The following is a 20,377-nucleotide window of genomic DNA, read 5'->3' as shown; positions in this document are numbered from 1 at the left end:
CGGGGAGCGAGCGGCGCAGGCGGCGCGGGCGGCGACGGCGGCGACGCGCCGCACGGCGTGCGGCGGGTGCGCCGCATTTCGTGCGGCTCGGAGTCCGGCGTGGGCGGCGACGGCGGGGGCGCGCCGCACGGCATGCGGCGGGTGGGCGGTGCGCCGCATCTCGTGCGGCTCGAGACACCACCGCACAGCGTGCGGCTCGGAGTCCGGCCCGCGCCGCACAGTGTGCGGCGCTCTACGTCTGCTCCAGACAACGGTCAATTGCAATCTGCTACCTAGTCCGACGGTCCGATCATCTTCTCCGGGCGCACCCACTCGTCAAACTCCTCCGACGACAGAGCGTTCAGCTCCATGGCCGACGCCTTCAGGGTCAGGCCCTTCTTGTGGGCGTTCTTGGCGACCTTCGAGGCCATGTCGTAGCCGATCTTGGGGTTCAGCGCGGTGACCAGCATCAGCGACTCGTTCATGAGCTGCGAGATGCGCTTCTCGTTCGCGACGATGCCCTCAACGCAGTGCTCGCGGAACGAGCGGCAGCCGTCGGCCAGCAGGCGCACAGACGACAGCAGGTTGCGGATCAGCACCGGCTTGAACACGTTCAGCTCAAACTGGCCGGACGCGCCGGCCACGGTGACCGCGGTGTGGTTGCCAAAGACCTGAGCGCAGACCATGGTCAGGGCCTCGTTCTGGGTCGGGTTGACCTTGCCGGGCATGATCGACGAGCCCGGCTCGTTCTCCGGCAGGTTGAGCTCGCCGTAGCCGCAGCGCGGGCCGGAGCCCAGGTAGCGGATGTCGTTCGCGATCTTGAACAGCGACGTGGCAACCGTGTTGAGCGCGCCCGAGGCCTCGACGATGGCGTCGTGCGCCGCCAGGGCCTCGAACTTGTTCGGCGCCGTGAAGAACTGCTCGCCGGTGATCTTGGTGACCTCCTCGGCGATGGCCACGTCGAAGCCCTTCTTGGTGTTCAGGCCGGTGCCGACGGCGGTGCCGCCCTGCGCCAGGTAGCGCAGCCGCGGCAGCGTGGCCTTGACGCGCTCGATGCCGTACTCGACCTGGGTCGCGTAGCCCGAGAACTCCTGGCCGAGCGTCAGCGGCGTGGCGTCCTGCAGGTGGGTCCGGCCGATCTTGATGATGTGGTCGAACTCGGCGACCTTGGCCTCCAGCGCCTTGTGCAGGTCCTCCATGGCCGGGATCAGCCGCTGCGTGATCTCGGTCACGGCAGCGATGTGCATCACCGTCGGGAACGTGTCGTTCGACGACTGCGACCGGTTCACGTGGTCGTTCGGGTGCACCGGCTTCTTCGAGCCGAGCTTGCCGCCCAGGATCTCGATCGCGCGGTTCGAGATGACCTCGTTGGCGTCTGCGGTCAGCGCGCCCCCTCGGCCGACGTACTCATGTTGCTCTGCGTGCCCGAGCCGGTCTGGAACACCACCAGCGGGAAGTGGTCCGTCAGCTTGCCGTCGATGACCTCCTGCGCGGCCTTCTGGATCGCCTCCGACACCTCCGGCTCGAGGCCGTAGCGCAGGTTCACCGTCGCCGCGGCCTTCTTCAGGATGCCGAACGCGTGGATGACCGGCACCGGGATCCGCTCCGTCGGGCCGCCGATGTCGAAGTTCTGCAGCGAGCGCTGCGTCTGCGCGCCCCAGTAGCGGTCGTCCTCGACCTCGATCTCGCCAAAGGCGTCCGTCTCAATACGCTTCGACTGCATCGTCAGTGGTGCCATCCCGCAGCCGGCCAGCGGCCGCTTTATATCCCCCACGGGAATGCTTCCCCGCACCCCGCTCCCGCGGGGCCACCTCCCGCCTTCGGCTTACCATCACGAACGACGACGACGAAAACAGGCGGCGGTTGCTGGCGTAAAGACTTTCGAGCCGCGCCACACGAGGAGCCGACACAGCCCGGCTGGCACGGGCAGGCAGCGAGCGAACAACGGCAGAGCGCATCATTGGGTTTACCATTTGCTTGTTCTAAAAAATAACAACGACCGATGGCTTCGGACGGTACGTGGCCAAGACAAAAGGATGGAATGGACAGGTGAACAAAAAGACCGTCGAGGAGGCTTGGATTATTATATACTTCGATACACTTCGACGCCGGCGCCTGCCCGACCAACCCCGGCGCGGACGTTAGCAGCGCGCCTAAATTTTTCGCCGGTTGCCGCTGCCCAATCCCGGCCGCCGCCCGCGTAGACAGCGACCCCGACTAGCGCCGCGCCCGGACCGGCTCGGCCTGCGGGGCGGCAGCTGCGGCGCGGCGCCCGGCCTGGGGAAGCCTGGCCGGCGGGCGGTAGACTACACTGGCGGCGTCGGCCGGCGCGGGCCCTACGGCTGCCCACGGCTAGCCACGGAGGGCCGCGGCTGCTGGGCGCAGCGGCCACGGCTGCCGCGGAACCCGCCTGGGCATTGACCCCGCGCGGCGCCTCCGGGCGCTGCCGCGCGAGCCGGTGAGCGCCCACCCGAACGCACCCGGCGGGAGACAGGCGCCGCGGCGGGTAGCAGCGCGGCCGACGGCGCAGCGCGGGGTCGCTGCAGGCCAGCGGCAGCCAATTGCCGCGGCAGCGGTGCGGCAGCGGGCCGCAGGCGCGGCGAGGACGGGCGGACGGGCCGGGCCCAGCCGGGTCGGCGCCGCAGCGGGTGCGGCGCACACGTGACGGCCGCCGGGCCGGTTCCGGACCCTAGCCCTGTCAAGCGGGGACGCGCGCGGGCCGTGCGGCACGGTTACCCGGCAGACACGCCGGCCCGTGCCGTCGGCTCGCGGCGCGGCACCGCGCGGCTGCCATGGTACTGGGGCTTTGGGCGGCGCTGGGCAGCGCCAATTTTTGATTTTTTTTATACAAAACACCCCTGCGCCTATGCATGCAAATCCAATGCTATCGTAACAGTTTGGGCGCAGCGCCGAGGTGACCGGCCGTGACGCTGCGCCACACAACACAATGCCGGGCGGGCCCTCGCGGGCGGCCGCGCAGCCGCGCGCGCCAGAGGAGGGGGGGGAGGGTCCTCGGGCGCGGACGCGGCGCGGCGGCAGATCCGCCCGGCCACAGACCGATCTCCGACCGAGAAGGGAGCATCCGGCGTGCGGTTTGCCACCGCAGCGGAGGGATCCGAGCTCCGGCCGCGCAGAGCGGCCGGTGAATGTCGAGGTGGCAACAAGGAGAGGAACGGTCAAGCGAGCGAGGGCCCGTATATATACCCGTCCGGAGGTGGCGCCCGCGGCGCCCTGCGCGCGCCGGCTGCGACCGTTTAAACTTAATCCGCGGGCTGGGTACTGCCCAGCAGGTGCCCGCCAGGACGAACACGGCCGGCGGACCGGGCCGCGCCGACGAGAAGCCGGGACGCGGCAGGCGGCGGACGCAGGCGCCCGCGACGCACTTGCTTAGCGTAGACGGGCGCAAACCCTATTGCGATGCGCAGCCGACTCGGTGATGAGCTCTGGCCACAGCAGCTCGGGAGCCTGCCGCGCGGCCGCAGCGCTCGCTGCGACGACCTGGCACACGGCTGCTGCGATCGTGGTCGGGCCGCGGCCGCGGCGGCACGCTGGACATCTGCGGCGGTGCGGGCCGACGCTGCCGTCGACGAGCCCTGCGGCCCTCGCAGCCGGCTCTAAGATCCGCGACGGCCGCAGTGGCGGCGAACACGGTGGGTGCGGCCGCGGCCGTAGCCCAACCCAGGCAGCTAGACCGGCTAGCTCGTCGGCAAAGCGCCACGCGAAAGAGCCACGGCCGCAGCAGCGGTCTCGCTCAAAAGCCGAGCGGCGCTGCTGGGTCGCACCTGTGTCCCGCAGACGATGTCGCGGAAATCGCTGGCGGTGCCCTTGAAGCGGCCACCGACTACGGGTCGCACCGGCCCCGCGCCCTCCCGGGACGTTTCGATCTGACGTCGGCGGCTCTGTGTGGCCGTCGGCGGCCCTGCATCGGCATCCGGCGGCGGGAGCGTGCAGCCACTGCGTCGCATGATCGCGTCCGCCAGCCGCTGAGATCCAAGGGCACGGACGCGGACCTGCTTGAGGCTAGTAGGGCGGGTAGATCACAGCGGGTGTATACACATGAGGCTAGCGCACTCAGGGGCATTGTAATCAGCGCGCAAGCGTGCTCTGGCGTATCCTCGCCTGTTCTGTGCCCACGGCGACGCGGATCCAGTGGCACGGCCGCGGCCATCACGGTGAGAGCGCAGTCCGCGGCGGTCGGCGCGGCCCGCACATCTCGTGGCGTATGCCGCCGCCCGCGGCGCCGTCCAGGGGCGCGGGGGCGGGCCAGCGCCGTCCGCTTGACATCTGCAGTTCAAAGACCCTGCGGTCCCGCATGCGCAGGTGTGCCGAGGTGCCGTGGCGAGCCAGGCTACGCCGACAATGGCTACACGGCCGCGGTGCGGTCCGCTAGAGACCGCGCCAAGGCAGTCACCAAGCGGACGGTCAGGGATCCACGGTACTGTACCGCGCTAGGCCTGTTGTCGGACACACATGCTGTTCCGAAACACTGTATCTTCCCACAGCTGCTACCAGCCGCTGCGTACGTCGGGCCAGAGAGCGGCGCGCCCGAAGCGGCCATGCGTAGCGCCCTCCTACGGCGAGCCGCGGCGGTTGCGGCACGACGGCTGCGCACGGCCTGGGCCAGCAGCGGACCAGAGCGCGTAGGCGATCACACATGGCAACCCAGCGCGCGCGCGGTCGAACACCAGGGTCTCCTGCTCAGCTTCATTCGGACTAATCTAATGAGGTCATACGCTCAGGACTGCCTCAGGCCGCAGGGGTCCGGATGTGTGCTGTGCCCGCGGCACCTCGCATCTGCCTAAACGGCTCACGCATCCGGCGGGGTTTTGTCTGCGTAAGCCCGTGGCCCTGTCTGCGACCCTGCCGCCGGCCGCGCCCAGGGACACGGCCGCACTCGGGGAACGTCCAGCGCGCCCGCGCACTGCCCGATCCCTACGCCACGATGTTTTCCGCGCGATCGCCAAACAGCGTGTGTGCGCTGTCGCGCCCGACGGGGTATCGGCGCTGGCCACCGCACACGCCGCATGTGTACGTCAGGACGTCGCCGGCCAGCCGGCGGCTGTCGCAGTCGTCCTCGGCAGCGGCCGATTCGAGCCTCACAACGCATGACGCACCTGGCACTTGTGGCGTTTCGCACCGCTTGCATACCGTCCGCTTGACAGACGGGTCCCTGCCGTCAGCTCCGCCACCTGGCTCTACTCACAGCCGAATCACGTTCTTGCGCGCGACCGAACGCATGTGCGACGCATACACCCGTCCCAGGACCAGACTCTCCGGCCGGCGGTCGCCGCCCATCAGCAGCGACGCCTGGTAGAGAAACGACGCCCTCAAGTACTGGTCTCGGTTCTTGACGCTGGTCGGTGCGCGCAGTCGGTTCCGGGGCCCACCGGTCTCCCGGACTGGCGGGCCAGACGGTCGCTCGCGAGTGGTAGTGTCATTCGCAAACACCGCCGCACCCGCCTCGCTTGTGTCACAGCCGCTGGCTGGCTTGGACTCGGTAGTGTCCATCCCGCTGCAACCCGATCTGATCTCCGCGATCCGTAAATCTCCGCTGCCGATCGCTCACGCTTCCAGTCAATCAGGTCTTGGTCTGCTGTAATAAATAGCTTGAACCGTGCCCACCGCGCAGGTTACGTCCTGCGTCGATTGAGCCCGGCCGCGTGGTTGTGGTGCAGGCCAAGGTCCGCAAAGATTTTCAAGGTTCAAAACGCTGGGTTACACAAACACGCACCTTTTGGGTGCGGCTGACTACTTCCTGCATGGCGCCTACCAACAGCCCCCTCCATGGCTGAAACGGGCAGGTTCGGGTCTGACCGCCATGCAGGGCGCCCCGCGCGAGGACACGCGCGCTCGGCACGTCACCGTACGAGCCGTACGCCGACGGCGGCAGGATCTCGCCGATGCCCGTTCCTGCACGACGCGGCCACAGATGTCGTCGTCTCGCTCAGTGCTGGCGCCGCGGCCAGCCGCGCGTCAGCCGCCGACTGCAGTGCCACCAGACCGCGGGCCGCAGTGTGCCCGAGATGAGCCATGGCGCGCCGGCCGGCTGGGTCGCCATCAGGCGGCGGGGGCGTGACGGTTACCCGGCCAACACGTCGCCAGAGCCCGCCGCCGCCCCGTCGCACAATGTTTGACTGGCCACCCTCCGGCTATTCAACGACCGCAGCTGGCACCGCCAGCAGCCCGCCAAAGACGTGACCGCACGACGCCCTGCCTCGCGTCCTCCCAACGGCGGTGAACGGCCCGTCCAGCCCAGCCCGGCCCAGATCGCCTCCTGCGTGGGCGCACTGCAGCCGTCGGTGCCGCCCACAAGCGCAAGCCTACCGATGGCCGCAGGCGCGATCACGATGGAGAACGCTCCGGTTACGCCCGGCCGCCGGCGGCCGGAACAGCCGGCCTACATGGCCAAGTTCACGATCAGCGTACGTGACCGCGCGGCTGGTACTGACTGCACAGCCTTTCAGCAACACTGCCCTAGTCGCGCCGATCACGGTGACGCCGCTGGGCGCGATTGGCCGGCGGGCAGCCCTGACGCTGCTGACGCCGGAGCAGACCGTCCAGACGCCATCGCGAAGCCGGACGCGGCCCAGCCGGGCCATGCGCGCCGGGCCGCGGCCCGTGCGGATCCGACTGCCAGGCCTGGACGGCAAGGTGCTGGTCGCACGTATCGAGGAGGAGAAGAGCCTGTGCGTGCTTGAGCACGCCGGGCCTGACCTGTACATGATGACGACGCTGGACGATCACGTCAAGGCCAAGCAGGTGCGAGCGCTGATCAAGCGGCCAGCGCGCCGCGCGCTGGCGACGACACCAGGCAAGCAGCAGCTGGCGACGCCCGGAAAGGCGCTGATGACGCCGGCGAAGGCCACTCCGGGCAAGGTGGCTGTTCCGCCGTCGCCGCCGCCGCCGCCGGCCGACTACGGCCAGCTGACGCTCGGCTTTGAACCGTTCTGGGCGCCGCTGCTCGAGACAGACCGTCCGGCGGCGGACACTGCAGCGGGCGTATTTTGCATGTTCCCGCCCGGGTACGAGCCTTCGGCGGAGCCGGCCTCGCCGACCGCGCCCGGGGAGCCCGACAGCGCCCCGCGGGTCTGCGAGGACACGGACGAGGACGAGGCGGCGCCAGACGACGGCGACGACGGCCTCGCCGCGCAGTTGTCGGCCGATGCGCTCGTCCGCCACATGCAGACCACGTACTTTGAGACGCTGTACGGGCTCAAGATACCGCTCGCGGTCTTTGCCAAGTCCAAGCTTGTGCGGTTTGCGGTGCTGTGCAACAACGACGCCCAGGTCATCGCCGACACGCTCGAGCGGCTCGTCGCGTCGGTGAACGAGACCGAGTACAAGTACAAGCAGTGGCTGGACCAGGTGCTGGACGAAATCGCCGCGCACCGGCTGCGGCAGGCCCAGCCCGGAGCGGCCGATCCGGCCGACGTCAGCCTGTTCGAGCCCGCGGTCAGCATGGCCGGGTCAACGGTCGGCCTGACCGCGGTCGATCTTGAGCGCCAGCACATCTTCCGGTGGGCCACCTCTGACATGAACCTCGGAGACGCGCGCTCGCGCCGCGCCAAGATCGCCGAGCTCAAAACACGCGAGTATGTGGGACCGCGACAGCCGCTGACGACAGGACGTATCTGCAGATCATTATCCTGCTCGAGGTGCTGGCCCAGCGGCGGCTGCTGCACAAGGACGACTCGCCCAAGAAGAGCAAGAAACGCAAGGCGGACGGCCCGATCGGCCACGAGCTGCAGCTCCACATCCTCTTTGACCGGCTGTACATCTGGCAGACGGTCGCAAGCGCCATGTCGCTGGACTCGCCGTCGACGTCGCGCCCGGAGGAGCCGCCGGACGCCGTCCGCGAGTTCTGTATGGAGGTCGTTGTGCCCTTGTAAGTGCGCGCGCAACGTCGCTGACCCCAGCTACGGCGCCCGGCTGCCCAAGGTCACCCGTGGCCTGGTCAAGAAGTGCGCGTCGGCCATCAACGGCGTGTCGCCCCGCCGCAAGAAACCCCGCCCGCCGACCACGCCCACTGCCCGCCGCCCCAGCACGCTCTCCGAGGAGGTCAGCGCGGCGGCCGCCAGCCGCTCGTTGTCGCTCATGTCGCCGACGCTGACCCGGTCCTCCAGCATGACCGCGGCGCCTGCCCAGCGCGCGCCCACGTTCGACATCTTCGCCGACAGGCGCCTCACCAACCGCATGATCTTCCGCGGCGGCCTGACCACCACCACACAGGACCTCCAGAAACGCCAGGTCGACATCGCCCGGATCCCTGTCTCCAGACAGAACTCTTTCAGACATAAATGAGACCACGACCGCCATCTACGATGTATATTACTGTACCATAATTGCATACTGCCACTGTACGGCCAGCACGGCGTAGTGGGGGCGCCCGCTGCGGCTATATGCCTTGGCGACCATCCGGCGGCTGCCCGGCCGGCGACGCTGCCGCCTGGGCAGAGTGCGTAGCTGCTGCGGCTACTGACCAGCTCCGGCTGTGGTTCTGTCGGGCACCGCCCTTCGGGCCCCTCCAGGCCTCTGCGGGCAGAGCATGTAGCCGCACGGCTACATGCCGCTATACGATACGGGGATCTGCCCGAAGGCAGCCACCCTCGACGGAGTCGCCGCCGGAGGCATGCTCGCCACCGACGCCTCCGGCGGCGACTCCGTCGAGAGTGGCTGCCTTCGGGCAGAGCGCGCAGCCAAGGCGGCTATATGCGGCTATATGCGGCTATATGCGGCTATATCCTACGCCGACCGGACGACCAGCTATCCTCGACGCGGTCGCCGCCAGAGGCCTGCTTGGTGGTGATCAGCCCTCCGGCAGCGGCTCCAAGACGCCCTTCCGCATGGCCATATAGCCGCATATAGCCGCCACGCCCCTGCCCACTGGGCCGGCCTCAGGCTCTCAGCCGGCACCGCCTCGCGTGGCTGCGGTGGCACATAGCCGCAGTCGAGCCTATTTACAACCTCGCTGGGACGAAAAAGTCGCGACTTTAATGATCGCGTCTCGATCGACCGTCAGTTATCTCATCGGCAGCACACAAAGCCACACGAGCAGGCGCAGCCAGACAAACACGCAGCCAGACAAGTAGGCCACAGCACGTCGGAAGCGCGTCGGAAGCTGCCATCGGGCATCTTTATCAACACAGCCGCAGCAACATGCCTCGCGGCGTCAAAAAGGCCGACGCCGGCGAGCGCGAGACCGACAGACAGCGGGTGAACATCGATGTACGGGCGGCGCAGGCGGCACTGACGGCAGGACTACGTTTTGCCGAGGGCGACAGTGGCCCGACTGGCCAAGGGCACGCTGCCCGGGAGCACACAGATCCAGCGGGACGCGATCATGGCGTTGACCAAGGGCGCGACAGTGTTTGTCAACTACCTGACGTCGACGTAGGTGGCGGCGCGGCGGCGCTGACGGCAGGGCGAACGACGTGACGCTGCAGAGCGGGCGCAAGACGGTGAGCCCGGCGGACGTGTTCAAGGCGATCGAGATCCTCGACCTCGGGTTCTTTCTGCCGGAGCTCAAGGCGGAGGTCGACAGTAGGTGGCCGGTGGAGCGCGCTGACGCAGTGTACCTCGAGCTGACGACGACCAAACGCAAGCCGAGCGAGGCCGCGGCGGCAGCGTCGCCGCAGGCCGAGGCCGCAGCCGAGGGCGAGCAGCCGGCGAAGAAGATCCGGGGCGGCAAGGGCGAGCGGATCCCGACGGTAGGCCGCCGCGCGGGCGCGCTGACGCAGACCGGCGGCGACGACGACGAGACCGAGGTCGAGGACATTGACGAGGACGAGGACGACAACGACCATGACAACGACGAGACCGAGAACGAGGACGAGGACGAGGACGAGCCGGCGGCGGAGGTCGACGCGGTCGACGTCGACGACAAGCCCGTCAAGGCCAAGCCGTTCCTGTCCAAGGACGTCGACGTGTCGAGCGGGGACGACAACTCGGACGACGAGTAGGTCTAGTATTATGGCTACAGTAATGTACAGTATTCGCTCAGCTTTCGTCGGCCTCGAGCCACTCGCCGAACTTCTCGAGACGGTCCTGCTCGTCGCGGTCGGCGTCGTCGTCGAGGCCGGCGGGCGCGGCCTTCTTGGCCTTGCGGTAGCGCACCTCGCCGTCGTAGATGGTCGCCGTGATACGGCGGCCGCCAAAGAACCGGCCGTCCATGCGGTCGACGCACTCCTCGGCGTCGTCGGCGTTCTGGAACCGGACCGACACGACGCCGTCCTCTTCGAGGTCGTACAGCGTCACGTTCGTGACCGGCCCGATCTCCTCGCAGCCCTCGCGGATGTCCTCCTTGATGTCGAGCGCGGCCGTGACGTCCTCGTCGAGCTCCTTGAGCGTGAACACGTGCTTGAGGATGACCACCTTGCGCCACCGGCCGTTGGCCTGCTGCGGCACGTCGTCGTCGTCCCAGTCGGCCAGCTTGCTGTTGAGCTTCTGCACGCTCTTGAGGATCTCGCGCTTCTCCTTGGCCGAGCGCTGCTGGATCGGCTGGGCCTCCTTTTCGACCTTGAACGAGTAGTCGGCCTGGGTCAGCGCCGCACGCGCCGCACGTACCTCCTGCACCTTGATCCGGCCCTGCGGGTTCGCCTGCCCGGGCCGGAAGTCGGTGTCGTCGAGCATGTCCACGGCCAGCTGCACGCTCTCGGCCCGGAAGAAGACGATGAGGGCGTCGCCCTTGGGCGTGCCGTCGTCGTCCGTGTAGATCCTGATCCGCTTCTTGCCGGTCGAGATGTCCTCGGCGACGAGCCCGAACCGCGACACGGCCTGCTCGAGCTCGTCGTACGTCACGTCCCGCGGCAGGTTGGTGATGTAGAGGGCCGAGTTCTTTTTCTTGGGCGGCTCGGCCTCGGGCTTGCGCGCGCGCTTGGCCTGCGGGTCAGCGGATCGGAGCCGGGGCTGGCCGCACGCGGCCGCGCGGGACGCGCCCGGGGACGTACCTGCTCGGCCTGGCCGCCTGCGGTCTTGCGTTTGCCGGACATTTGGTCGCCGTGTCGGTTTGCGCGGCGGGCGCGCTGATCAAGGCGTGCCGCGCGGCGCGACGGTTGGGGCACAGGGGGCACGGCGTCGCGCCGCACGCGGTGCGGCGGGGTACCGCCGGGTAACAAAGAGCGGGTCGCATCCCGGCCCTTACCCGCCGGCGCCCGCACCGTTGTTCTGCGGCCTTGTTGATTGCCCGCCGGCCAAGACCGCGTCCGCTATCTCTGGCACAGCCACGCCCGACGACACAGGCAGGTACGTAGGCCGCTGGCCAGGCTGACCCGCAGCACACGCTCGACATGGGTAACTGTCTGGCCAAGCCGGAAGACGACAACTACGGCTCGCGGCCTCGGCCGACGCCGGCGCCGGCGGCGACTCGGACCGCCGGCCGGCCCCGGACGCCCAAGTACGCCGGTGCAGGCGTCACGCTGGGCGGCGGCCCGGTCGAAGAGGACCCGCGGACGGCCGCGGCCAAGGCAGCGGAGGTACGACGCGCGCGAGGACACGCTGACCACAGGCCCGCAGCCAGCAGAACGCCTCGGCGCGGCCGGGCGGCAAGCTATCGGCCAAGCTGGCCGAGGAGCGCCGCAAGGGCCGCAAACAGCTGCTTGAAGAGGCCGGCCAGGCCAACAAGCAGCCAGACGAGACGCTGGTGTACGACTAAACGGCCAGCCACCGACAATGGCGCCCTGCCGACGCCTTCCGTCGGCACCCACCGATACCCGCCGGCACGGCCGGCCCGGGCCGCGGTGCGTGTCTGGGCGCGGCCGGGGCGAGACCGGACGAGACAGGCTGTTGGGGCCACGAGGCCACGGCGGCGGCGACGAAATTGCATGCTTTTTTTTGATCCCGAGCCTGGGGCCGGTCGCCGGCCGGCTGGGTCTGCAGATCCGACAGCGGATCGCGCGCCGATCGCCGGCGCGCGCCGATCGCGGCGCAGACGTGCGATGCGCCTGCGGCAGCGGATGCGGCCGGCGCCAGCCGAGCGGCGGCCAAGCATTGTGATGCGGCCGACGGCAGAGCCGCACGGCGCCGGCGGAGCCGCACGGCCCCGCTCGGCTGTGTCGCGGCCAAGCGCGCGGCACGGTGACGCGAGCCGGCCGTACGCGTGCGGGCGTCGGCGGACGGTCGTGGTGCCGAGAGCGCGCAACGGCGCGCGATGAGCCCGCGCGGCCGTAATGTTACCTGTTACCGAGACGATCTCGCCGTAACCTGTTTCCCGTAACCCGTAACCCACAGGCACCGCCGCACTGGCGCGGCGCTGTGACGGTCTGTGACCGTGGTCACAGCCCTGACCACGGTCACCGTTGTGACCCGTGACCAAACGTGATCGGCCCAAGCGTTCCCAGCGGCCGCGTGCGCAGTGGGCCGTCCGTCGCTACTGCATCTGCACGCTGTCGCCAGCCACCCGCCTGCACCCGGCCCATCGGGGCCGCCGCGCCGGCTGGACCGGACGGACGCCCGCCGGCCGCCGGCCGCCCGGCGGTCCCCGCCCAGCCGCCGGCCAAAGTCAATTGCGTATCACTGACTGCCGTTAGCACGTGACGCAGTTCATGCGTGCGAACCGTGGGCGCCTACGTGTCGCGGGCGCCAGCGCGAGCGCAATTTGCCGTGCATACGCAATTTCGCGGCGACACGCAATTTCGACGCAGGGTACGCAAAGGTCACGTGATGCAGTCGCCGTTGCGATGCCCCTAGATAGGCGAGCAGCCGCGGCCGCGAGTGTGGCGCTCTGTGGCTGGTCTAGCTGTAGACAAGTCTGGCCCGGACGCCCAGCCCCGGCGGCCCAACGGTCGCGCCATCGCCGGGCAGCTGGGCGCCGGAGAAACGGCGAAGCGGGCTGCCGACGGGTTCAATCTCCGGTAGCCGTGCCGGAGGCGTCCCAAGTCGCCGCGTACGCTGGCGGCTCGCCGGCGCCGTGCGGGCTGCGACAGGGCCTGCGCCAGACCGAGACAGCAAACGGCTGTGCAGGGCGCGCGGCCGTGCAGGCGACCGTTCGGCTCCGCATCGCTGTCTCCGCAACGGCGTCTGTGCCAGCTGCTGTCACCCGGTGCAGAGCTAATATAACCGCAGCGAGATCTGACGTCAAACCTTATTTTAAGACACGCACTTGCGCAGGTCAAGCGCCAGTTTCAGATCGCCTCTGCAGCGAGCGTTCTGGCGGCCGTGGGTCTGCCGGCCACCGGCCGCGGCGGCCTGTCGCCGACCGGTCAGTGTCCGGAAGTGTCTCAGGAACGCGCAGCGGGGCGCAACACGGCCTGTTCGTCGTTCCTGAGACGCCGCACGAGGCCGACACGCGCAATCGGGACCGCCGTCAACGTGGCCGTGTGTGCGGGGGTGGCCGCCGCGCCGCCCACCGCGCCGTAGGGGCCGGTAGGAGTCCGCTAGGAGCGGCCAGGAGCCCAGGAGCCGGTCAGGAGCTTGCGGGCTACGGCGCACTTACCCGGCGCGCCGCGGCGCGCTACTCTGCGCTACGCAGGCTCGACGCGCCGCGCTTGCCCGCTCGCGGCTGGCGCGCGCTGGCAGATCACACTCGCACCGTAACCGGCCGTGATCGCGCGCCCAGCTAATCATGGATGGCGTTGGGGCACGCCCTCACTACCGCGCGCGCGGCTGAGGACCCGGCCCTACCCGTTCCGGTGGATGCCGACGGGCGACCGACTGGCCAGGCCGTCGGCGGCAAGGCGCAGGTCCGCGCACGGATGCGTACGCGGTCTGCAGGCAACTCTGCAGCTGGCAGGGTGCCCACGACGTGCCCATCAAAGCGGGCATGGGCGCCCACAGCCCGCTACCCAGCCACAGCGGCGGCCTGTCCACGGCGGAGTGGGCGGGCGAGCTTCGGACACAGCCGGATGTGCGGCTGGTGTGGGCGGCGACGTGCCGCGGCTGAGTGGCAGTCACCCGGCCCAGGCCACCGTTTTGGCACCCGGCCAGTGTCTGGCCGCTTCCGGCCGTGTGTTTCAGCCTGCAGCCGGCGCGCAAATTGGGTTTTGTCTTATGCACGCGCACACGCCGGTTCGGCATATGTGTCGCAACTCTCCACGGTTGCGCATTTGTTCCTCGCAGCCGCCCTTGTGGTCGTAAAACCTACCCTTAAACTGCCCCGCTTGGGTTTAGCGTGTACACAAAAATTTTCTGCGTTTCATTGGGTGTCTCTCCACCACATACCTTGCGCCGGCCGACAAGCCGCTAGCGCGGCCCGCGCAACCCGGCGACACGCCCCCAAGAAATTTCTAGCCGCTTGTGGGCACCCTTAGCCAGTGGCGCCTTCTTAACTAGCCCTATCGTAGTATGGCGTCTCTGGCCCACTACCGTGTGTAGCAATAGCCAAACAACTTGTGTCCGCGGGAAATGAACTTCTGGGCACTCTATTATACTTTGCCGGTGCATGCTCCTCTTACAGGCCCGCTCAGTGTGGCCCACGCCCAAGTCTGTCTAGACCGCCTACCACTACTCCCTTTCATTATTACTCTTTCCCTGGAGCCTCCTTTTTTCATATCCTCGCTATCCGACCTGGTTTTTTTTTTTTTTTCTTTTTTTTTGTTCAATTTCTTTTCTATCACGGTCCTGTCGTTCCTTATTTTGCTCAGCTTTCGCTGCTTCCACTCTTTTGTTTGGTAAATCCAAAGATTCGGGATCACTCCGACCACCTACATTCTTTTATATCTCGTTCTTTGACTGCTCCTGTGTTCGTGTTTGCGGACTTCTTCAGCAGTTTGTTTTACTCAACCAAGTCTTTCCTTTAGAATCGTGCCTGCAGCGCCTGCTTTTGTTTCGACAGTATCTGTTTGGACCAGTTGAATATGTCCAGACTCGCTCAGCTCCTCGTCGTCTTCGTCGCCCTCCTGGCGGCGCTGGCGACCGCCCAGCCCGTCAACAAGCGCCACGCCCACAACCAGCACAAGCGTGACGCTTCGCCGGACGTTGTCATTGTGACCGAGCAGGTCGTCGTGACTGACGTCGTCGTCGTCACCGACGGTCCCGTTGTGTGGGTTACCGCTGGTGCGGACACCCCTGCTGTGGAGCCCACCACGACTGCCACCCCCTACGTTGCCCCGACTACCTCTTCGACTTACGTTGCCCCGACTACCTCGTCGACTTACGTCGCGCCGACCACCTCGTCGACCTACGTTGCCCCGACCACCACGTCGACTTACGTTGCGCCCACTACGGAGGCTGTGACCACGTCGACTGCTGCTGTTGCCAACAACCTCGGCGGTGGTATTACTTCGGTGTGGAACGTCATTACCTCGGCTGCTGGCGGCATCTTCGACCCCGAGACCTCGTCGACTGAGGCGCCCACCAGCACCTACTCGTCGTCGTCGTCGTCGTCGTCGACCTCGACTTCGTCGTCGTCGGCCACTGCCAGCCCGTCGGGCGTCAACTCGTACACCAGTGCCAAGGGTATCTCGTTCTCGCCGTACACCGCGGACGGTGGTTGCATGGATGCCGACACTGTCAAGGAGAAGATCCAGGGCCTGAGCGGCTTCTCGATGATCCGTCTGTACGGTGTCGACTGCTCGCAGGTTGAGAACGTCTTCGCTGCCATCACCGACAGCCAGAAGCTGTTCCTGGGCATCTACGACATCGACCAGACCGAGTCTGCGCTCGACACGATTGCGTCGGCCGCGGCCACGTACGGCTGGGACCGCATTGACACGATCGCTGTCGGCAACGAGCTGGTCAACAGCGGCACCAAGAGCGTGGACGAGGTCGTCACCGCGATCGCGACCGCCCGGTCGTACCTCGCGTCGACCAGCTACGCTGGCTCGATCGTCACTGTCGACACCTTCGTCGCCGTCATGGAGCACCCCGAGCTCTGCGAGAACTCGGACTACGCCGCCGTGAACTGCCACCCCTTCTTCGACGGTGGCGTGTTCGCGTACGGCGCCGGTCCGTTCGTCGCCGCCCAGATCGGCTTCGTCGCCGCGTCGTGCTCCGGCAAGAACGTCTTCGTCACCGAGACCGGCTGGCCCCACTCTGGCAACTCGAACGGCGACGCCACGCCGTCGACCGACAACCAGAAGATCGCGCTCGACTCGCTCGTCAGCGTCGTGGCCGACGACATCATGCTCTTCACCGCGTACGACGACCTGTGGAAGGCCGACGGCGAGTACGACGTCGAGAAGTACTGGGGTATCTATTAAACGTGTTTTTGGATAGACTCTTCTGTAATTATACCTTGATTTCTCTACGCGCCTCCCGATAGCAGTGACGCCGTCACCTGTACTATTTCTCTTCGCTTCTTATGATCTAACAACGGGGCTCCGGCCGGATGGTTTTACGAGTTTATATACTTACGAATGATACACTTTATGACAAGCTGTTCACCAGTAGGGTGTAGTCTCGCCCGCCGTCCTCGCTGTGGTTTCTGGGTATTTGTGCTTTCAGCATTGGTTTTTTCTTCTGTTTTGGCGGCACGAGCAATCTTATAAAAATACAAAAAAAGACGTTCGAACGCTGCGTGGCGCTCTCTGTGGCGCTGCATGATGACTGTATGACTTAGCGAATAAACGACGATTTGTTATGTAATAGCCAGGGGCCGTGGGAACGCGTGACACGCCGACCGCACATCTCGGCTCGACGACGTCGCCGCGACGACCACGACCGCTCAGGGGCGCAGAGCGTAGCGAGCATGGCCAGCGACGCTGCCGACGACGAGACCCAGACGGTCCATCTGTCGCTGCCGCTCAAGTACCAGCAGACGCTGCTGCACGAGATCATCGGCGAGGACGGCCTCGTCATCCTCGCGCGCGGCCTGGGCCTGCCGCGGATCATCGCCAACCTGCTCTACGCGTTCGATGCGGCCGGAAACAACCTGATCGTGGTCGTGGGCGCGACCGAGCGCGACAACGAGTGGATCGGCGAGGGCCTGGCCGAGCTCGACGCGCTCAACCCGCAGAACCGGCTCCAGGGCGGCCTGACCGTCGTCAACACCGACATGATGACCGTGGACCGCCGCGAGCAGCTCTACGCGGCCGGCGGCATCTTCTCGGTGACGTCGCGGATCCTGGCGATCGACATGCTGTCCGAAATCGTCGCGACGGCGCGGATCACGGGCCTGGTCGTGCTGCACGCCGAAAAGTGAGCCCGGCGCCGGACACGCTGACGCAGGGTGACGGCGACGTCGCAGGAGGCCTTCATCATGCGGCTGTACCGCGAGCGCAACAAGGACGGCTTCGTCAAGGCGTTCTCGGACGCGCCCGAGGCGTTTGCGACGGGCTTCTCGCCGCTGTCGCACATGCTCCGGAACATGTTCCTCAAGAAGCCGTTTCTGTGGCCCCGGTTCCAGGTGCTCGTGGCCGAGTCGCTCGAGCCCAAGGGCCGGCGCGGCAAGCAGAAGGACGTGGTCGAGGTCGTGGTCGAGATGTCGCCGTACATGAAGGAGATCCAGACGGCGGTGCTCGAGTGCATCGAGATCTGCCTGCGCGAGCTGCGCGGCGCCAACCCGACGATGGTCATGGACAGCTGGGACGTCGAGAACGCGCTGCACGTGCAGTTCGACGTGCTCGTGCGCCGCCAGCTCGACCCGGTCTGGCACCGCATCAGCTGGAAGTCCAAGCAGATCGTCGGCGACCTGACCACGCTGCGGCAGATCCTCAAGTACGTATCCGCCGAGCGCGCTGACGCAGCGCCCTGCTCAAGTACGACTCGGTCACGTTCAACAAGATGCTGGACGTGATCCTGGCGTCGAGCACGCCGCCGCCGGGCACGACGCGCCAGACGCACTCGCCGTGGCTGTTTCTGGACGCGGCCAACGTGATCTTCGCGTCGGCCAAGCAGCGCGTGTTTGCGGGCGGCCTGCCGGACGACGCGGCGCTGCAGGCCGCGTCGGGCGCGGCGCTGCCGGAGGGGCTCAAGCCGGTGCTGGAGGAGCAGCCCAAGTGGGAGCAGCTCGGCCAGATCATGGACGAGATCGCGCACGACATGTTTGCCAACCCGCGGCCGACGGCCGAGGGCGAGAACACGGGCGTGCTGATCATGTGCGAGGAGGAGGCGACGTGCCGGCAGCTGCGCGAGTACCTGGTGCACCGGCGGGCGGCCGCGGACGGCCGCGTGGAGCCGCTGATGCGCCGCAAGCTCGCCGAGTACCTGCGCTGGAAGGCCGACTTTGCCGTCGTGCGCCAGAAGCTGTTTGTGGACGCCCGGCCGGCGCCCAAGCCGGCGCCCAAGGAGCAGCTCGGCCGCGCGCGGCCGCCGCCCAACAAGCGCCGCCGCATGCGCGGCGGCGCCGCCGTCGCCGCGCCGCGGCCCGCCCACCAGCACGTCTCGGTCGAGGACGACAACGCGGACCAGGTGCTGCAGCTGCTGGAGGACGTCCAGGACGAGGTGCTCGTCGTCGGCGACGACGACGTCGTCGAGGTCGGCACGGCCGCCGCGTTCGCGGTCCTCGACGCCGACGACACGGTCACGGTGCTGCCGTACGACGACGACATGGACGACTACGTGCTCGAGGAGCTGATGCCGCAGTTCATCATCATGTACGAGCCCAACCCCGCCTTTGTCCGCCGGATCGAGGTCTACCGGGCCAGCAACCCCGGCCGCGCGCTCAAGGTGTTCCTGCTCTACTACGGCGCGTCCGTGGAGGAGCAGCGGTACCTGAGCGAGGTGCGCCGCGAGAAGGACGCGTTTTCGCGCGTGATCCGCGAGCGCGGGGTAAGTCGCGTCCGCGCGCCGCTGACGCCAGAACATGGCCATGACGCTCACGAGCGAGGCCGAGGCCCTCGAGACGCCCGAGGAGACGTACTTCCGCAAGATCAACACGCGCATTGCGGGCGGCGGCCGGCTCGGCGTGAGCACGGCGCCGCCGGTGATCGTCTTCGACATCCGCGAGACGCGGTCGCCGCTGCCGTCGCTGCTGCACGCGCGGCAGCTCAAGATCGTGCCGTGCACGCTCATCGTGGGCGACTACATCCTGTCGCCGACGATCTGCGTCGAGCGCAAGTCCGTGCCGGACCTGATCTCGAGCTTCAAGGACGGCCGGCTGTACACGCAGTGCGAGGTCATGACGGTCCACTACAAGATCCCGGTGCTGCTGATCGAGTTCGACCACAACAAGTCGTTCTCGCTGGACCCGGTGTCGTCGGTGTCGGCGACGGCAAACCTCAACTCGCACGACCTGCAGGCCAAGCTGGTGCTGCTGGTGCTGGCGTTCCCGAACCTGAAGATCATCTGGTCGTCGGGGCCGTACCAGACCGCGGAGATCTTCCAGGACCTCAAGACGAACCAGGAGGAGCCGGACCCGGAGACGGCGGCGCGGATCGGCCTGGACGAGGCCGACGACGGCTCGAGCCTGTACAACCAGGCGGCGGTGGTGAGTGGCGCAGCGGCGGCGCTGACGCAGAACGTGCTGCGGGGGATGCCGGGCATCACGGCGACGAACTACAGGAACATTGTCTACGACGTCGAGAACCTGCAGGCGCTGTGCAACATGCCGCAGGCGGCGATTGCGGAGAGCATCGGGCACGAGGCGGCGGGCAAGGTGTGGCGGTTCATCAACCGGGACCTGAAGGGGGCCGAGACGTGACCGACACGTGACGGGCGCGTCACGTGCACGGCGGCCGCAGCCGCCGCTCCTGATTGGCCCGCGTGCGCGCGGAAGGTCGAGAGCTGCTCCCGAGCACATCCGTCGCGCGGCGCGGCAGCTGTGCGCAAAATTTCACCAACCACCAAATTTTCGCAATTCCGTCCCCTCGTCCCCGTTGAATCCATCTCTTCTTCGCCAACTCCATCCATCACCCACAATGTCTATCGCTGTAAGTGCAATCGCGCGGCGCCCGGCCTGGCCGGCCGCCGCGTCGCCCGTGCGGACCGAACTGACCCCCAGCGCACCGCCGCCAAGGTCGAATGGGGCTCGATCATCTCGACGCTGAGCCTCAAGGGCTCGACCGCCACGTCGCTCCAGGCTTTCCGCAAGCGTAACGAGGACGCCCGCCGCAAGGTCACCGAGCTGTCGGCCCAGTCGACCGAGGTTGACTTTGCCTACTACCGCTCGGTCCTCAAGAACACCGCCGTCGTGTCGGAGATTGAGAACGCCTACAAGTCGTTCAAGCCCGTCACGTACGACGTCAAGGAGCAGCTGGCCGCCATCAGCACATTCGAGGCCAAGGCCCTGTCGAACGCCAAGCTGACCGAGGAGAAGGTCCTGGCCGAGCTGGTCGACCTGGAGAAGACCCTCGACAACATCCAGTCGGCGCGCTCGTTCGACGAGCTCACGCTGGACGACGTCTCGGCTGCGCGCCCCGACATCGAGGCCAAGGTTTCGGAGATGGTCGTCAAGGGCCGCTGGAACGTTCCCGGCTACGCCGAGAAGTTCGGCTCGCTGGCTGTTATGGTAAGTGGCGCTGCGGAGGACGATGCTAACGACGCAGTAAATTGGCCGAGTGCTGCGGCAGGGCGCGGGCCTGGCTGC

General features: G+C 67.4%; 8 protein-coding genes across 8 annotated transcripts; 5 read left to right on the top strand and 3 right to left on the bottom strand.

Annotated features, from left to right (window-relative positions):
* Nucleotides 1–239: 239 nt before the first annotated feature.
* Nucleotides 240–2,248, bottom strand: V1510DRAFT_372148 (L-Aspartase-like protein). Its single transcript, XM_066931488.1, has 3 exons — nt 1,809–2,248; nt 1,387–1,696; nt 240–1,354 (listed from the first exon to the last, which is right to left on the bottom strand). The coding sequence occupies exons 1-3, from the start codon at nt 1,950–1,952 to the stop codon at nt 273–275; spliced, it is 1,536 nt and encodes a 511-aa protein (XP_066791380.1). The 5' UTR covers nt 1,953–2,248; the 3' UTR covers nt 240–272.
* Nucleotides 2,249–4,669: 2,421 nt separating this feature from the next.
* Nucleotides 4,670–5,983, bottom strand: V1510DRAFT_409856 (RNAse P Rpr2/Rpp21/SNM1 subunit domain-containing protein). Its single transcript, XM_066932625.1, has 2 exons — nt 5,183–5,983; nt 4,670–5,149 (listed from the first exon to the last, which is right to left on the bottom strand). Exons 1-2 carry the CDS (start codon nt 5,485–5,487, stop codon nt 4,912–4,914), a joined length of 543 nt encoding a protein of 180 aa, XP_066791379.1. The 5' UTR covers nt 5,488–5,983; the 3' UTR covers nt 4,670–4,911.
* An 8-nt stretch (nt 5,984–5,991) lies between these two features.
* On the top strand, nt 5,992–8,562 carry V1510DRAFT_446876 (DNA replication regulator SLD3-domain-containing protein). Its single transcript, XM_066935735.1, has 4 exons — nt 5,992–6,401; nt 6,436–7,571; nt 7,604–7,864; nt 7,896–8,562. The coding sequence occupies exons 1-4, from the start codon at nt 6,306–6,308 to the stop codon at nt 8,278–8,280; spliced, it is 1,878 nt and encodes a 625-aa protein (XP_066791378.1). The 5' UTR covers nt 5,992–6,305; the 3' UTR covers nt 8,281–8,562.
* Nucleotides 8,563–9,235: 673 nt separating this feature from the next.
* Nucleotides 9,236–9,938, top strand: V1510DRAFT_359418 (histone-fold-containing protein; the record flags this gene model as incomplete). The annotated part of the gene is made up of 2 exons (XM_066930968.1): nt 9,236–9,369; nt 9,401–9,938. Coding segments are annotated over 2 exons (672 nt in total), but the record flags the coding sequence as incomplete, so codon positions are not given.
* Nucleotides 9,866–10,994, bottom strand: V1510DRAFT_409846 (uncharacterized protein). The gene is made up of 3 exons (XM_066932624.1): nt 10,926–10,994; nt 10,543–10,857; nt 9,866–10,512 (listed from the first exon to the last, which is right to left on the bottom strand). The coding sequence occupies exons 1-3, from the start codon at nt 10,965–10,967 to the stop codon at nt 9,976–9,978; spliced, it is 894 nt and encodes a 297-aa protein (XP_066791376.1). The 5' UTR covers nt 10,968–10,994; the 3' UTR covers nt 9,866–9,975.
* A 4,289-nt stretch (nt 10,995–15,283) lies between these two features.
* On the top strand, nt 15,284–16,497 carry V1510DRAFT_409840 (glycoside hydrolase). The gene has a single exon (XM_066932623.1). The coding sequence runs from the start codon at nt 15,408–15,410 to the stop codon at nt 16,110–16,112; it is 705 nt and encodes a 234-aa protein (XP_066791375.1). The 5' UTR covers nt 15,284–15,407; the 3' UTR covers nt 16,113–16,497.
* Nucleotides 16,498–16,600: 103 nt separating this feature from the next.
* Nucleotides 16,601–19,492, top strand: V1510DRAFT_359391 (uncharacterized protein; the record flags this gene model as incomplete). Its single annotated transcript, XM_066930966.1, has 4 exons — nt 16,601–17,049; nt 17,080–17,568; nt 17,598–18,621; nt 18,653–19,492. 4 exons carry the CDS (start codon nt 16,601–16,603, stop codon nt 19,490–19,492), a joined length of 2,802 nt encoding a protein of 933 aa, XP_066791374.1.
* A 217-nt stretch (nt 19,493–19,709) lies between these two features.
* V1510DRAFT_400693 (uncharacterized protein) lies at nt 19,710–20,339 on the top strand (the record flags this gene model as incomplete). The annotated part of the gene is made up of 3 exons (XM_066931969.1): nt 19,710–19,721; nt 19,793–20,299; nt 20,337–20,339. 3 exons carry the CDS (start codon nt 19,710–19,712, stop codon nt 20,337–20,339), a joined length of 522 nt encoding a protein of 173 aa, XP_066791373.1.
* Nucleotides 20,340–20,377: the final 38 nt, after the last annotated feature.

The sequence above is a fragment of the Dipodascopsis tothii genome (genome assembly GCF_038497935.1).
Source record: "Dipodascopsis tothii strain CBS 759.85 unplaced genomic scaffold V1510scaffold_2, whole genome shotgun sequence".
Taxonomy (NCBI): domain Eukaryota; kingdom Fungi; phylum Ascomycota; class Lipomycetes; order Lipomycetales; family Lipomycetaceae; genus Neoaidaea; species Neoaidaea tothii.
Note: the sequence above shows the minus strand (reverse complement) of the source record. Positions and strands in the feature narration are given on the sequence as shown.